The 17,929-nt window shown below is 40.0% G+C and overlaps 1 protein-coding gene and 1 long non-coding RNA gene across 6 annotated transcripts in view; one reads left to right on the top strand and one right to left on the bottom strand.

The window, feature by feature from the left end:
* The window catches only part of LOC142046862 (uncharacterized), a 137,930-nt gene that overhangs the window by 31,766 nt on the left and 88,235 nt on the right, over positions 1-17,929 (bottom strand). The gene's annotated exons all lie outside the window — the stretch shown is intronic.
* RUFY3 (RUN and FYVE domain containing 3) overlaps positions 139-17,929 on the top strand; it is a 73,616-nt gene continuing 55,825 nt past the window's right edge. For 4 of the 5 annotated variants that reach the window (XM_032768101.2, XM_032768100.2, XM_032768104.2 and 1 more), the window contains exon 1: positions 7,137-9,570. In XM_032768101.2, the coding sequence (XP_032623992.1) occupies positions 9,393-9,570 (178 nt within the window). In that variant the 5' untranslated portion in view covers positions 7,137-9,392. Of the gene's footprint in view, positions 224-7,136; positions 9,571-17,929 lie in introns of those variants that run through there. The other variant, XM_032768102.2, reaches the window with a different exon arrangement.

Below are 17,929 nucleotides of genomic sequence, written 5' to 3'. Positions count from 1 at the left end.
CGCAGCCCCTCGGCCGGGGCGCTGGAGGCCGCAGACGGGGAAGCGGCGGCGGCGGAGGAGGCGCCCCCCGAGTCTCCCCCCTATTTCCTGCTCTATCCGGGCCATCGAGGCGCCGGGCTGCCGCCGCAGAGCGTGTGGAGCCCCCCTGGCGGCGCCGCCGCCCTGCCCGTGCTGCTGCTGAGCTCCCCGGGGCCCGCGTCCGGACAGGACAAAGCCGGCACCCGTGAGTAGCCACCCCCGCCCAGCACCGCCTCCCCTCGCACCGCCGGGGCGGCACCCCGGGGGGCTGGTGCCCTGCCCTGCCCTTCCCTAGCACTGCCTCTCTCTACTGCCTGGGAGTCGGCCCCCCCAGTTCAGGAACCCCAGCTCCCTTACACAGGGATTCCCTGATCCCTTCTCGCCCCCAACCCCAATTCACGGCCCCAGATTCTCTCCGCCCAAACTCCCCTGGACTTGAGCTTGGGTCTTGAGAGTGGTTGTAGCTGCAGAACCTTCCTTCCCTCGGGGTTACTGGCTCTCTGTCAGCAAGGGGGGCTCCCAGCCAGAATCCCCTTGCCTGTGATAAACCCCTGGGGCAAGGGGATGTTAGTAGCAGAGAGGAGGTAAGAGGCAGGGGGGTTTGGGGTTCCTGCTTAAACGGAAAACTAGTTTGTTTGCCAAGGAAGGAGGTAACACAACTGTCCAAGGTAACTTATATTAAGCTGTGCTCTGATGGAAATGTTTGTACTTTGTTTCTGAAAAATATATTGACTATAGCTATAATATAGCATGATGGGCTGACTGCGGTACTTTGTAATCAGAAGAGGAGATAGTTGCACTTCTGTAAATTATTTTTCATTTATCACTTTGATTCATTCCATTAAAATTTGTATGAATTCTGGGGATTAGTCATTTCTGGCAGGGAAGAGTTAGCAGTATCCAGAGAGTAATGACTCCATTGGATATGGGGAAATCACACCAAAACTCCTTTGAACTTGGTGGCTGAATCTTCAGAAGAGGGTGGCATATAGTGCTCCCTCCATCATATTACTGTCATCACCCCAACAGGCAAGTGAAGTGTGTGTATCTGAGCTGAGGGCGGGAAACAGGAGGACTGTGGTGCGGCCTCGAAAGTTGTGGAAGATACGTAAGGAGACGCTTCGGTATGCGTGCCTTCCTGAAATGCTCATTCAGAAACTTAGCTACCACATTAAAAATAATCACAAGCCTCGCTCTCCGCTTCACTCTACTGTGCTTGTTCTGGGGAAGGAGCTCAGAGTACTCTGAAGTTTTAACTGAGTGGCTACACTGCCATGCTTGAAGTAGAGGATGGGTATGGATTCTCGGGGATAGGCTGGCTTTGACTGCCCAACTCCTGCCACTGTGTACTGAAGCAAATTGATATTATATAGGGTGTGTTTCTCCACTTGATATGGTTATGTAACTGTGTGGGGTTATTTTGCAGTCTGTGACAGGGGATAGGTTATTTGTGTGTTTTAGCAAAGGCTAGTTATAGGATGGAACTGTCTAACCTGCCCTATTGCAAGCATGCAGTGTTTACAAAGAGGAGTTTAGCGTACTCCAAAGTTTTCTTGTTAACGTAGCATTTTATATAGTGCTTTTAATCTTCAAAGTGTCTTGCAAACACTCATTTTTACAACACCCATTTGAGTGGGTCTCTATTGTGCAAATGGGGAAACTGAGGCAGGGAGCTTAATGGGTTTGCCCAAGCCTCAAGGAGTCAAAGCCAGTATAAGAACTCAAGAGTCCCTAGTTCATTACTCTCCTCTCTGCCTAGGTATTGCTCTGCAACAGCTGTTGGTAATACAGAAGTCTTTGGAAGAAGCCTAGTAAAAAAGCAAACACTTTTTTTTATATATATATATATGGTGCACTGTGCTTCTCTACCTGCATGGTGATAGCTGTTTATGTGATAACCTGTGTCAAGAGTTAGATTCCTGCTCACTGACTGAGAGACTGATATAGTGACATAGTGGGAAGTAAAGCAAAGAGGAAATATAAATTGTTCCTATGGTGCTGCTTGTCTGCTTCTCCTGAGTCAAACTTGCATGCAGGTCACCAGTCTTCATCCTCGCTCTGTCTCACTTTCTGCATCACAGGCAGTAGCAACACTTGCTCATTCATTGTCTGGGTAGTAACAGCAAACTTTTCTACTAGGTCTCATTTCTTTCAAATTAACAATAAACCATTTTTTTTCTGGAGGGATTTATGTTTCAGTTTGGGGACTAGCCTTACTTATCTGCAGATTCTGTGGCCTGAGAGGCTTCACAGCTTCTTAAGGTATCCCTGAGTAGCTATAATTATTATATTACTGGTACAGTGCTCTGTGAGGTGAGTTTGTTTATTGATGGGGTGGTTTATAAAGATGTTGCAGAAATGCCTTGAATGGTGGGCCTGGCTTTCATAAAACAATTCACACGTGCTTTCTTATTTAGTGTGAAATAAAAGTTTTGTTTGTCCTCTCTCGAGCTGGAAAAGGATGTGTGCCAAAACATTCCAAACATAAAAATCCAAAAGTCAACATTCAGGTTCCCCAGCCAGGTTTCTTCCTCCAGTGTGCTGTGCCAGCATAGGAAGCTTAACTGCCCCAGCCGGTTCAGGAGGCCAGCAGTGTTTGATTTACACCCTCCCCAAATTTAGAAGAGCTGTTTTTATCTTCTCCTGATTAGCGCAGATTCTGCTTTCCTCATCAAGGCTCACTTACGCTTTCAGGATTAAACAGCGTAATTAGCCCCTGTCTCTTTCCACCATTTGTTTTCAAGACAACCCAGTTGTTTCCCAGGTGTCAGGACCCTCTGGACATTTGTTTCCCGAAAGAAAGTGAGAAAGGAACTGGAACAGAGAGAGGCTTCAGCATAAATATATATAAAGCAGAGGGAGGAAAGAAAAGAAAAAGATGATGTTTGATAAGCTATTTGTATCAAAATCATACAACATGCAATATGAGTTTTTATAGACTACAGAAACCTCCCCTAACATATATACTCCACAAAGCAGCAGGCCATTCTATCCCAAAAGACCTCAGTGTTGATAATAGGGGAGTCCATATGTGACAGTGAGCTCCAGCCTTGTTTCACTGAGACTTTTAAAATATCTCTTATTCATATTATCATGGCTTGAGGCAGCCCCTGCATCAGACAATAATTTTATGCCTAACAATCCTACACAACCAGAATTGAAACTTTTGCTTGTGTGTGTCGTTCTCCTGGGTTCCCTAACCTTTGCTACCACCATCATTTTAAAAATTAAGTTAAACTAAGGAGTAGTAAGATTACTTCTGTATTTTGCATTTACAGTGCCTTTCAGTCAAGAATCTAAAAGCACTCTGTAAATCTTAATCCCTCTGCACAGCAGTAAAGAAAGAGAAGAGATTTAAGTACAACTAATGGGAAGGGTATTTTCTGGCAGTTGATGATCATGGGAGTTGAGGGATTGAGATGTATAAAGGACCCTTTTCCCAGCAATTAATGATCAGCTAGGTTATGCCTGACATGGAGGTAATGATTGTTATAAATAAGAAAATAAGTATATTCTGCTGAAATTTAGTTATGTCATGGATATGGCATTCTGTGTACATTATAAGGCTCTTACTAGTAAATTACCAGTTAACAAATTATCAGAAAAACTGTACATTTAATTCTTGGTATTCATATTATATTTAACTGTGTTCTTTCATATAGGAGTTCGTTGGTGGGAGGAAATGGTTTTTACTTTATAGTGAGATATGTACTAATGAAGGGGGGAGCTTTATACTGGTCTACAGTCAAGCTGGAAATTGAGGTAGCCAGTAGCTTTGTAAATTGCATAAAGGAATGCTGTAATACACTGGTTTTCAACCTGTGGTCCATGTACCCCCGAGGGTCTGCATGCTATGTCTAAGGAGTGCACGAAAGGTTGTCATTGTGATAGAACAGTGGTTTTCAAACTATGTCACATTTCCAAAGTGGTCTGCATCTCCATTTGAAATTTTTAGGGATCTGCAAATGAAAAAAGGTTGAATAGAAGAGGGAAGGATGTAGATAGTGTATTTTATCAACTGAAGAAAGTGAATTGTATGCATTGAGATGAAGGGGTACCTAGGCAGAGAGGAGAGTAATGAACTAGGTATTCTAAATTCTGAAACACCTTTGTTGCACAAAGAGAAAAGTCTGTCTCTGTATTCATGGAAGTAATGGATTCCATCTTTTTCCTTGAGCCTAGAAAATTCTTCACTCCTGCCCTTTTGTATTTTTAACTACTGGACTAAAATTGCAAGAGGGGTACTGCATGTGTGCCTCCTATGTGGAAGGTGAAAATTCTGACTGCAGCAAAGAAATGAAGGGTTGGATCCTGCCTATGCCCCCATTCAGGGTGGGGGCTGATTATCCTACAGCATGTCACCTATAGAGCGGGTTGGCTGGTGAATATTTTATGCAGAAAAGAAAGTTTTGGGGTGTGTGTGTGTGTGGAAGGTAGATTAACTCTTGAACTGCGGGTGAGGGGGGCATGCTGCCTTTGTCATTGAGGTACAGCGTTGAAAGCAGGAGCAGAGATATGAGGGAAATCATGCAAAGGGTGATTATTTTTGCCACCTGCCTTTCTGTATCCCACCAAGTTAAAAGGTAAAAGAAAAGATACTGGACACTAGGAACAGAATATCAAGGTTGTAGTTCCATCTGCAAGAGGCATAGCTGGGGAATGGGGAAAACTGATTATCAGGATTTATTTAATTTGGAAACATGGAAGCTGCCATTTTGGATCAGACTGATGTCCTGTCTAGTCTTGTAGCCTGTGTGTGGCCGTATAGATTCATCAGAGGGGGACACAAGAAATCCTATGATGAAAAGTATGGAGTTACTTGTCTGTAGGGGAAACTTCTTCTTGATTCCTGGCAGTTAGTGGTTGGCTTTCCAACTCCATGAACCTTATAGACATATATGCTGTACAGTTTTATCCTGTTGTTTGCAGTGTTGCCTGGATCTTCTTTCGGAGTGGTTACAGTTAATTTAGAACCCATTATTATGTATATGAGTACTTTACCTTCATTGAATCTCATCTGTCAGTGTTGTATTTACCTAGCATTGGTCGGTTGTTTTGTAATTCCTCAGTCTTCTCCTGTCTTGAATAACCAGAATAATGTTGTCATCCCAAAACTTTGCCATTTTATTCTACACCCTTTATGGCGAGTTGGTAGGCTCTGTATGGTTAAGGCTGTAACTCAGTTTTTATTGCAAGCCTGGTTTTTGGCTTCTGAACTAAAAGTTCACACTAAGTATTGCCTTTAGAAGTCATATGTGTGGTCTGTGTATAAGTTAGAATTTATTCCTGTACATCAGGGTTTTTCAAACAGAGGTCGCTGCTTGTGCAGGGCAAAGCCCTGACTGGCCGAGGGACGTATTGGCTGCCGCTTTCAGCAACTCCCATTGGCCTGGAGCAGCGATATGCAGCCAGTGGGAGCTGCGATCGGCCGGACCTGCGGACGGGGCAGGTAAACAGACCGGCCTGGCCCGCCAATGGCTTTCCCTACAGAAGGGGGCGACCCCTGTTTGAGAAACCTTGCTCTACATCTGAAGTGGACAATGGATTCCTGATTTGTCACTTTAAAAGTATAGGTACTCACTGGAGTTCAAAAAGTTCTTTTTTGTCACTTTGTAATAAAAAAGAAAGGACAAGAAAGAAAAATATTGACCTGACTTATTGGACTAATCTAGTTAATATTTAATGCACAGGACCAAAGTTTAAAGTAAGTCCTATTATCTAAAGTTAACATTTTAAATAGTAATGGTCGAATGAATTGGCTTGCCTTCTGATGTTTGATTCATTTAATAAAATTGAACTTAATTTTTAAATTCTTGTCTTAAATTTTTTTACAGAACCGTGTTTGTCACTTGCATAAATCTTTGATCTGAAATTCCTAGCTTTTAAATATTTTGATGATGCCAGCATTTTTGCAGTACTTTTAACATATTATAGCTGCTTGCAGCTTAATGAAGTGATACCCACTATTAGCCTCCTTCACCATTTAGTCCTATACTTTGTTTTCATAGAGTCATAGACTTTAAGGTCAGAAGGGACCATTATGATCATCTAGTCTGACCTGCACAATGCAGGCCACAGAATCTGACCCACCCACTCCTGTATCAAACCCCTAACCTATGTCTGAGCTACTGAAGTCCTCGAATCATGGTTTAAAGACTTCAGGGTGCAGAGAATCTTGCAGCAAGTGACCCATGCCCCACACTGCAGAGGAAGGCAAAAAACCCCCAAAAAACGGGGCCTCTGCCAATCTGCCCTGGAGGAAAATTCCTTCTCAACCCCAGATATGGCGATCAGATAAACCCTGAGCATGTGGGCAAGACTCACCAGCCAGACACCCAGGAAAGAATTCTCTGTAGTAACCCAGATCCCACCCCATCTAACAACACATCACAGGCCACTGGGCATATTTACCGTTTAATTATTAAGATCAATTAATTGCCAAAATTAGGCTATCCCATCATACCATCCCCTCTATAAACTTATCAAGCTTAGTCTTGAAGCCAGATATTTCTTTTGACCCCACTACTCTCCTTGGAAGGCTGTTACAGAACTTCACTTCTCTAATGGTTAGAAACCTTTGTCTAATTTCAAGTCTAAACTTCCTGATGGCCAGTTTATATCCGTTTGTTCTTGTGTCCACATTGGTACTGAACTTAGATAATTCCTTCTCCTCGACCAGTTTCTGAACCATGATTAAGTTTTACCTCTTGCCCTGTGATTGCTTTGTTTTTTAATATCAAAGTGTTTATGGAAAAACAAAAAAATATTTCTCTAATGTTCTCTAATAGCTTTTGAGACACAAAGTTCGTATACAGAAGCCACGTTTGCCCCAATTTTATTGTGTGAACTTGTTTGTTTTATAACTCTGTTTTTAGTTGTTTCAACCAATTTTCCAAAATTAAGGTTCTCTGGTTGGTGAATCTCAGGATGTTCACCCCTTAGTGCTCTTTTAAAGATAACTACAGTTTTTGCTGTCCAGTATAGTAGCTGATTTTTGTCATACAGCACAACATATACTTTTGGTAGCAGCTTTGCCATGCTGTTCTTTCATGTTGAATGTTGTCGATGTCAACTTACATTTAGAATATATTTGCAAAGAAAAGGCCTAAACATTTTTTTTTTTTTTTTAATAAAAGGTCAGGACTCAACCAGAACTTCCATGTATACCAATTCCAGAGAATGCTGAAAGAATTCAGAGTGGTAGCCGTGTTAGTCTGTATCAGACTAAAAGAATTCTCAGCGATTCAAAAACATGCATTGAATACCTTTAAAAATAACTTGGCCAACCTTTCAAATAAAATACTCAAAGGGTCCATTCTTTGTTGAAGATGACTGGATAAAATTAGAGTTTCTAGGTCAGGTATAGCTGAGATTATGTTTTAAAAAGATAGGACAGCTTTACAAAGGTAAAATGGATCTTTTTTTTTTTTTTCCTTAAAGTGGCGTGTTACAAGTGCCATTTAAGAACCACCTTTGGTCGAAATTCAGGTTTTATATTAAAAGAACCAATGAAGCAAAATTAGGTTTAACAAAATAAATTTATATTGCTTAATTTTGAGAGGTTTTGTTGTTCAAACATTCTGCTCTGGTATTTAAAGTATAAACATTGAAGTATTATGATATTGTATTTGAACTTGAAAACAAGACTGACTAAATAAAGAGACTGACCCATCTAGTTTTGTTGTCCAGGGTGATGGTGGTGATAAAATCCAAACATTAAAACTGGAGATATTTGCTGAGGTTTTTATACTCTTTCATCAACATGGTAAACTACTGTTAGTGTTTTTAAAGAGGAGTTGCTTTCTCTCAGAAAGCTACCTGTACTTTTTGCCATGAGTGCTGTGTGTATTATATCACTGTAACAATACCCTAGAGAACTATTCATTTTGCCTTAAAGGGGACTGCATACATATTCTAACTAATCAGTTGTCACACTCCTGGTCAATATTGGTAAGCAACTTCTTTTCTTTGCCTGTTGTTAGAAGTAATTGCTGCAAACTATTGCTGACTTCCCCCCTCAGTTCCATAAATACAGTGAAAACTAACTTAGTGACTGTTTTCTGTTCCCTTTTTTGAGTCATACTTATTGGGAATCTGAATTTTGTAGTGAAGTGTCGTGTGTTTCTGCCTTTCAAACTACTAGCATTTCTGTGCATCCAAATACATCATTCAGGTGTTTCTGTTTAAATTTGATTTTCGAGGTTGGGGGAGGGAGGGCAGTTTTCTATGTAATAGTTTTTTATTCATGTAGTTTTCAATGTAAAATGCCTCTAGGTTGCCCTATTGAGTTGATGTGGGGGGCAGTTCATTCATCTGTAACACTGCAATCACTGAGGACTAGAATTAATATAAATCTTATTTAAAATTATTAAATACCATATGAGGTTATTGTCTGGTGTTATATATACCTTAAGTGGTGGTATTGTAGATTACCATGGTTAGGCAAACACTTCAGATTTGAACAAACCTTCTAGGTGTGTGTGTGTTATTTTTTGTTGTTCGTTTTTTTTTAACTATCTCAGAGGGTAAATCCATGTAATATTTGTTTAGTTGGGAAAGTTCCGTTGAAAAGGTATTTTTTGAGAAACTTAAACTCACTGGAAGCGAGATCTCAATCATAATTTGCACACCCAATTTGATTTATAGAGAAGCACCCAGGCACATGAACGGAATACAGTTCTCTCTTTGTAGTCATCAAATAGACACTCCACTCCTTTGTACTATGAGAGGGACTGATGAGAAATATGTGCATTATGTTATGCCTGATTGCAGATTGACTAGCATAGTCTGAAAAGAGGCTGTGGATGGTGAGAGCAAGATCAGCCTAATTGCTCTCCCTGCATCAGCAGCATCTATATAGCATCCTGGGAATTGCTTGCCCTATGATCTGAGCAGCTGGTCACATGAGTCTGAATTTTCAGTTCAGTTCATTAGTCAGCCATTTTGGTCAACACCCTGCTTGCTGCGCACAACCAATCCTACTAGCACTCTGTGTCCTGGCTTCTCTGGGGGAGAAAGAGACTAGTAGTGATTCTAGCAATTCTGGATAGCTATTCCTATAGACATATTATTTTGGTTTTTCATTTTAGTTTTGGTAACGAGCAAAGGAAGCTTTCTCTTTTATGCAGTGACCAGGTTTTCTGTGGTTGCTTAGGATTAATAGCATCTAGCTCAGCTGAAGAAAAAGATAGTTGGGGAAGAGAGGAGGAGGAGGAGACTGAAGAGGAGCATCATTTATACCTTGCTGTATATATGAAAAAGCTTTTGCAGTTTGTGTGATTTGAGCATATTTGTTTCTACACAGCAAGGTATTTCTTATCTTCCTTAGAAGGCTTTTCCTTTTAGTTCTTTTTTGTTGTGCCAGCTGAGTCATCATGTCTGCCTTGACGCCTCAAAGCGATATGCCAACCCCCACTACAGACAAGATCACGCAGGCTGCCATGGAGACCATCTATCTTTGCAAATTCCGAGTGTCTATGGATGGAGAATGGCTCTGCCTGCGCGAGCTGGATGACATCTCACTTACCCCCGACCCAGAACCTACCCATGAAGGTATGGTCCAATTCTCTACCTTGGGAGCCCTGCAGCCATCTCATTGTTACAACTACAGAGTGTATGTGTATGGGACAGGAGGGGCTTCACCATTCAAGGGCTTACATAATCTGGAAAACATGAGCAAAATTGTATCTGCCTTAGCCAACAATTTTTATAGATAAAATTCTGACAAGATTTTGAAGTATCTTTTAAAATCAGACTTCTTTCTAGAGGGTCATTGTGGTGGTGGTGTTGGGTTTTTTAATTTAGAAACCCAAAATTGCATCATAAGAGATGAAGATCTGTATTGTCATATCTGCACATAAAAGAAAATAACCTTAGTATTTTTGTTAATGACACATTTTATTTTGATTTCCGTATTTAAACATTGATTATTAAGAAATTTGCAGATGTCTTGTAAATAGAGTTAAAAAATGGAGCACATCCACAACATTCTGATTAATATGTGATATGAGGAGAATTTTGACAAGCCCCAAGGAATTTTGGAATTACGGCTCATATCATGTAATGATACTATCAGGAATCTTGTGCCATTATTTAAGATGGCTTTGAAGCCTGCAATATGGATACATAAAACACATTTTTCTCTTTAATTTTCTAAGGGAACTAATGATTCTTTGTGAACTAGCTGTGATGAAAGCAATTTAATGTACAGGACAAGTACGCTGAACGTGGGAAACAGAAAGAACCAACGTAAAGCTTTGCAAGAATAAAAAACAAACCAACCCTCCCCCCCACATTCTCTTCCAAAAAAAAAATAATGGTAAATAATGCGTGGAAGCATTTTACTCTGCTTGCTTGTGATCCAGAGTCACTTAGTACTGAATCCTGCAAAGTGCTGAATTCCTATTGAAATGACTGACACCAATTGGCATACACCTTTCAGTATTAGGCCCCCTATTCAGTAACTATCATGATGTAAATCCATGCCAAGCCACTTGAGATTGTCATTGTCAAATAGTAACATCATCTTTCTTTGATATTTTGCTAGATGGGATTTCTTTTGTGTGGAATTGCTCTTGAAATTAAATAAGATTCTCCCTGGTTTAAAAAAAAATAATTTAAACTTGACCTGTCAAATGATTTCAGGGATAAAAATCCATTAGCTCAGATTTACTCACAAAGGCAAAATAATTCAGCCTGACAGTAGTAAGAGGCTTCAAAATAAGAGGCTGAAACTCCATCTTAAGTGTGTCTCATTGTGCTTAGGTGCTACAGCACGCACATTTGAGATTCCTGCAGTATCTGAAGTAATACAAACAATGGGAGATGTAAGAATGAACAGATGTACTTGACTTCGAATTTCCTTACTGTTGTTTCTCTGTATGTCAGCCTTAACCTTACTTTAATATTCTTTGAATTTGTTTCATTTTTTTCTTACGGTATTTGCTTTTCATAGAACGTTCTTTGGAGTAGTGTGGGTTGGTGTGATTAAAGTATCGCTACCCGTTTGAGTTGTTACAGTACATTATCTTGATGCTGTTTTGGAAAACTTTGAGTATTTCTAATAGTGGAGATGGGGAAACAGGAGGTGGTTGTGGCTTTGGAAAACCCTATTCAATCAGATCTTGATTCTGTAAACTATGAGTTGTTTAAATCCAGGTCCCACTGCATATAAACCCCAAAGTTAATGATGGAGTAGAATTTGAATTATTTCAGTTTTGGCCCTTTTCTGCTTAACGAATTTCATATTGACTCAATAGTACCATTCACAGAAGATGTTGAAAATATATCCTGCTTATCTAATATGATTGTGTACTAGTTCAAACCATGTAAATATCTGTAAAGACAACTTTAAGGATTAATACTAAAAGAAAAATTTTCTACCAAAGTAATTACTTTGCATGCATAGTAAGTAATCTAGTTTCTAGATCTAGTTGTTATGATACCTATCTTTTAAACATCAGAAGCTATTAGAAGATATTGTGGAACATTCCACAGACACATTTGATTTTTAAAAATCCTTTTTGAGATATGAATTAATATATCATAAAACTAGCATTACATAGATGTTTATATCTCTATGATTTAAAAAGGCTAGTTTATTTGTTGGGGGATGGACACTTTGTCTGCGCTGTCATGCCCTACTACAAATAAAGGTAGGTAGTAAATCCCACCCTGGTCCAGATACTTTAGGCTTGGCATCCTAGAACCAGGGATGGGCTTCTATCCTGGCACCAGACTGCTTCTCCAAGGCCATTTTATCTCTCTCTCTTTGCATCCCTTCATTGGCTCCCTCTTATCTATTGCATCAAACATAAGCTACTTGTCTTCACTTACAAAGCCCTTTGCACTCTATCCCGACCCTGCCCATCATCTGTCATTTACTATTGAAAGGTTGCCCTCTGCCTCCCAAGGATGCCAGCATCCCTCGCTCACTTGTTAAATATTCAAACAAGCACCTTGGTGGTTTTTCCATGCTGCCCCTCACATTTGGGAGGAGCTCCCCATAAACATCCACAAACTACGTCATTATCCTCTGTCAAGGCTAATCCCCATTCTGTCACTTTGAGTACAGAAGGTGGGGGCCTGCAAGGATTCTAAAATTTAATACTTGTCGCTCCAGGCTTGAATTAAACTCCCAAGGTTGCAGCTTTTCTCTGACATTGGCTTGGTAAACACTGCCACCACCCAAATGCAAAAATAACCTCTTGCATCCAGGAAGGAACACCTGGGAATTCCTTCCTGTGGGGTATCCTCCAGCCTTTTCGCCCACCTCACCTTCAACGTGGAAGGAAATTAGCTGTGCTATCAGCTAATCAAACAACATGCACAAACCTCCTAAGACACCAAAAATCCAATCTTATTCTTAAAAAAGGTAAATTTTATGAAAAAACAAAAAGGAAAAAAATACATCTGGAACTTAGGCTTTTGCTAGATTTTAAAAGAGCAATTCCAAAAATTAAGCACCCAAACTAGCTTTCTTGGGGATTCATATTAAAGGTTACAAGCAAACAAAAAGCATCAGGGGTTAGCACAGAGCCACAAGCCAAAATAAGAGATAAACGTGATTGTGTCTAACTCAATAATCCCTATCCAAATAATTTGTTCCAGGTATGGAAGATACTTTTTCATACCTGGTTCAAACCTTACACAGCGTTGCTGCTTATAGCATTGCTGCTCCGTGTCCTTGCAGCCCAGAGAACAACAGATAACGGGGAAAGTTTCTTCCAAATTTTTAAAAGTTCTACCCTTCCCTTTGGTTCTTTTGGTCAGGTGCTCACTTTTTTTAAAGCTGGGGGACGTTTTACTTGCTTTACTTGTAAAGGGTTAGAGCTCGAAAGGCCATCATTTTATCTAGATGCAAAGAATAAAATTAGTTTTAGCCATTGTCGTTTTTTATTTTGGCAGAACAGTGGTAGGTCACTGAAAAATTGGAACATGCTTTTTAAGCAAATAACAAAAAATGAGAGAAGCAGCTACAGGTTTTTTTGCTGTTTTGTTTTCAATACAGTCAACCTTTTTATGGGTTAAAAAGTAGAAATCTCTTGATTTTTAATGACTAATTTAGAAATGTGCATATGAACAGATAGTATTCAAATGGAATTGAGAGTTGAGCTTTTGTGGATAATTGGAAAGTGCAAAATAGACATGAATTTTCATAAGGATAGCTGAAGATGAGTGCATCTGATGTGGAGTGAAAGTTGTTGAGTTTCTCCCCTCTCCCTTGAAAGACATGACTTCACTTTAGCCAGAGTTTCACATTAGGTTAATAATTTTAGTACTGATGGGATCAGTTTGTAATTGAGAGCATGAGCAGTATGCATGACAGCCTTATTATATGAGACTTATTTGATATGAGAGAGAATTTATTGTACCAAATACACTACTTCACTTATCTTTAAAATGCTATGTTTAGAAAGCTGAATTATAGTGATTCAGTTTCATGGTAAAAGGGTACATCTTTCATGTTAATCTAGTTTTTTGACAGTTTAACATCAAATCGGGATGAATCTTTTTCTTGCTTTTGGTCAGGGATTTTAAAAGTTATTAATGCATTTTTGTCTGAAGAAGAATTTATATAGATAGTTCAAAAATAAACACTTTATTTAAATGTTGCCCATATATTATTACTCCATTAACATAGTGCACCATGTATTGAGCAGCCTTTTAAAACTGAAAATAGCTTTTCTGTAGTTTCTTTACTGGTGTTCTTCCATCTTTTTAAAATCAAAATAAAACAGTATCTATTACTTACTTTATCATTACAAGTATCAGAGGGGTAGCCGTGTTAGTCTGGATCTGTAAAAGCAGCAGAGAATCCTGTGGCACCTTATAGACTAACAGAGGTTTTGGAGCGTGAGCTTTCGTGGGTGAATATTGACGAAGTGGGTATTCACCCACGAAAGCTCACGCACCAAAACCTCTGTTAGTCTATAAGGTGCCACAGGATTCTCTGCTGCTTTATCATTACAGAATCTTCAAATCCTTCCCAAGTAGTATGAAAGGATGAGAGTTGCCTTACCAAGTGTGAGCTCAGTCTAACGGGACAACTGTCTGAAATGGGCTACTCTCATTACCACTTCAGAAGTTTTTTCTCCCTTGGTATCCTGCTGTTAATTGATTTGCTTCATTAGACTGACATTACACTTGGTAAGGCAACTCCCATCCTTTCATGTATTTATACCTGCTCCTGTATTTTCCACTCCATGCATCTGATGAAGTGGGTTCTAGCCTGCGAAAGCTTATGCCCAAATAAATTTGTTAGGGCTTGTCTACGCTTACATTTTATAGTGCTCTAACTTGCTGGCTTAGAGGAGTGAAAAATCACCCCCCTGAGCACAGCGAGTCTGAGCACTTTAAAGCACTATTGTAGATGGGCTCCGAGCACTGGGAGCCGTGCTCCTAGTGCTCGGAGCTAATCCCTTTGTGGAGGTGGATTGTCAGGAGCGCTGGGAGAGCTTTCTTCCAGCGCTCGTGTGTGATCACACTCGCCCTTCAAAGCACTGCCACGGGAGCGTTCCCCTGGCAGCTCTTTGAAGTTTCCAGTGTAGACATACCCTTAGTCTCCAAGGTGCCACAAGGGCGCCTCGTTTTTTTCCCTCTACTGTTACTCTTACCTTCTCGTTAACTGTTTGAAATGAGCCACCCTGATTACCACTAGAAAAGTGATTTTTTTATCCTGTTGATAATAGCCCACTTTAATTGAATTGTCTCAACCCCCCCCCACTTGATAAGGCAACTCCCATCTTTTCATCTACTGTGTATATGCACCTGCTACTGTATTTTCCACTCCATGCATCTGATGAAGTGGGTTTTAGCCCATGAAAGCTTATGCCCAAATAAATTTATTAGTCTCTAAGGTGCCACAACTACTCCTCGTCCTTTTTGTTAGGACAAAAAGGGGGGTTAGTGGGTTATAGATTGTTGTAATAAGCCATAAATCCAATGTCTTTATTAAGACCATGATTTTTAATGTTTAGCAAAGTTATGAATTTAAGCTCCCAGGCTCGTCTTAGAAAATGTTGTGCATTGTGAGGATGAAGACTGATAGGTCAGATATAGAGTGATCACTTTGAAAAGTGTTCACCCACAGGTGATATTGTGTTTTTGTCTGTTATGATTTTCCTGTGTGAGTTCATTTGAGAGTGTAGTGATTGTCTGTCTGGTTTCATCCATGTAGGTTGTTGTTGTTGGGGGCATTTAATGCACTGGCTGAAGTACACATGTTGTGATAGACATGTACAGGACCCATGGATTTTGAAAAGTATGTTGTGGTGGATGTTGATTGTTGTAGCAGTGGAGATACGTCTGCAGGTTTGCATCTATTGTTGTAGCAGTGTCTGATGACACTTTCCACATGGAGTGTCCTGGTCTGTGGGGAGCTTGCTTCTGATGATGAGATTGGAGAGTTGTTTGAAGGGCAGAAGAGGGAGTTCAGGGAAGAGTTATTTCAGGATGAGTTCCCCATCAAATCTGGGTTGTAGTTTTGATACCCCAAAAGGGTTCCAGTGTGGGGTGGTAGGTTATAACTAGGGATGTGTGGTCAGAGGGGGTTTTATTTCTGTATTGAAGCAGATTCTCTCAGGATATTTGGGTTGCCTGTTCCATAATGCAGTCTACTTCTCTGGAGCATCCTTGTTTGGTTAAGGCAGCGTTAAGGTGTGTATCCCAGACTTTGTCCTTGGATCTTATTGTGTGGTATCTGAGTGCCTGGCTGTAGATAACAGTTTCTTGGTGCGTTTGGGATGGTTCCTGGATCTGTGAAGACATGTGTGGGGATCTGTGGGTTTCTTGTATATAGTTGTCTGAAGGGTTCCGTTGCTGAAGCTGATAGTGTTGTCCAGGAAGTCGACGCCAGTGTGGGAGTGTTCCAAGGGAGTTGAAGTTGTAGTGGAAATCTATGAAGGAGTTTGTCGTCTGTCTAGAGGATGAAAATAACATCAATGTATCTCAGGTATATCATTGGTTTCATGGTGCATTTGTCCAGAAATTCTAATGCACAGTGGTCCATGAAGAGGCTGGCATCTTGAGGAACCATCCTCATATCCGTGGCTGTTCCCATGGTTTGGACAAAATGTTCGTTGTTGTTTGTAAAATTGTTGTGGGTGAGGATGAAATGGATGAGTTTGGTGTTACTTGGGGTGAATATATGAGGGTTGTTCATTGTCTTGTAAATATTGGAGTCAGGCAGCTATGCTATTGTTGTGAATGATGTTAGAGTATAGGCAAGTGACATCCTTGATGGCAAGGATGGTGTTTTGAGGGAGGCTTTTAATGTTGCAGAGTTTATGGAGGAAGTTGGTTGTGTCTTGGAATAAGCTGGCCCTTTGTGTCATCTGTGGTTTAAGGATGGTTTCCATGGGTCCTGATAGTCCTTCAGGAAGAGTGCTGTGGCCAGATAGGAAGTGTCTGCCTGGGTTCCCTTGTTTTGTGTATTTTGGGAAGCTCATATAAGATCCCTGCGATGGGTTCGTGGGGGATGAGTTTGTAGAGTTTCTCTTGGAAGCTCTACAAACTAGAATGTGAAGCAAGGAAGATGGTTTCAGAAGTCTCTGGAGAAAATAGTACAATGGCTAGAAAAGCAAAAATGATTCTTTCAGAATAATGGCATGATGAATAAGTAAAAGATGCCTGTGTTGCTGTGGTAGGAGGAAACCTCTGATAAGATTAACTCTCATCTGTGGAGGCCAGGTTACACCAAGGTCGAATAATGTCAGCAAAAATGTAGCCACAGTGCTACAATGGAAACTGTAAGTTCCCAGATCCAGGGGTTTGGCTGTGACAGATGTCCTGTTTCCTTTTGTACATTGCTACTTTTAAAGTTTAGTTTAGTACTCAGATATTAGCTTGGTTGATGCAGTGATGTTTGCTTGGAAGGAGTTTTTGTAATTGACACTTTGTGGGCAACTTTATGATCTTTAAGGCATTTTTCCTTTTTGCCCTTAATATATGTGCAGGAAAGCTTTTGATTTTTGTTTGTGGAATTCTCAGTTTTGTTTATACAGTCTACCCTTTCTGGCCTGTTACGACATTTTTATTAGTGTTTTTAATTATGTAATTTCCCCCACTCTGTTTCCAGTCTTTTCCTTTTGTTTTTTATGATTCCTTGCTGTGAAAATGTAACAGAACAGTTCACAGTTTATAATACGCACTGATGTTGAATGGACAAATGTGAAATATTCATAGACAAATGCAAAGCAATTCAGACTTCCTTAATTTTTTTTTTATTGCAAACAGGAAAACTAGGCCCACTTCTGAGAAAATTGCTTAGGATTATAGTATCTGAGATTATTTTTAAGTGGAGAAGGGACCGATTTGAGGCATAAGATATGTTTACCTAGATAACAGAAATTAATAGTAGTTTCATATTTTAATAAAAAATTAGGTATTTTTTCAGTATTGTGCATAAGTTGAAATGAGAACAAGTTTCACTTGATGATGTGAAAGAAAACTTTTTAATTTTGCATAACTCTAATGCTGAGCAGTCTGCTAACTTCCATATTTCCACCCTGCATATGGTTGCAAAAGGGAAAGAAAAGGAAATGAATAACACCAAATCTCTTGGACTTTTTTTCAAACCCTTTATTTTTCCAACCACTCTTAGTGTGAATTCTGGTTGAAATGAACCTAGACTTGTTGTCTTCTCCAGCTTAGTCCATAGATTCCCAGATAATTTTTGTCTGCAGTATTTCTTTAATCTTGTATACATTAATTATTGGTATTTTAAGTTAATGTTTCCAGGTCAAGCATTTCATAGTAGGTAACAACAAGCTGGCTTAAAGGCCCTCAGATTCACTTTTGCTTAAATCCCGCATCATGTTCATTTCATTTTCCAGCATGATGGTGGGTGGTTTTTGGTTTGTCCTTTTTAAACATAGCATACCTTTCTGGTTCTCCTTGAGTGTCTATTAGG

The sequence above is a fragment of the Chelonoidis abingdonii genome, chromosome 5, assembly GCF_003597395.2.
Source record: "Chelonoidis abingdonii isolate Lonesome George chromosome 5, CheloAbing_2.0, whole genome shotgun sequence".
Classification (NCBI taxonomy): domain Eukaryota; kingdom Metazoa; phylum Chordata; order Testudines; family Testudinidae; genus Chelonoidis; species Chelonoidis abingdonii.
The sequence above is the reverse complement of the archived record's forward strand: the minus strand, read 5'-3'. Positions and strand labels throughout refer to the sequence as shown.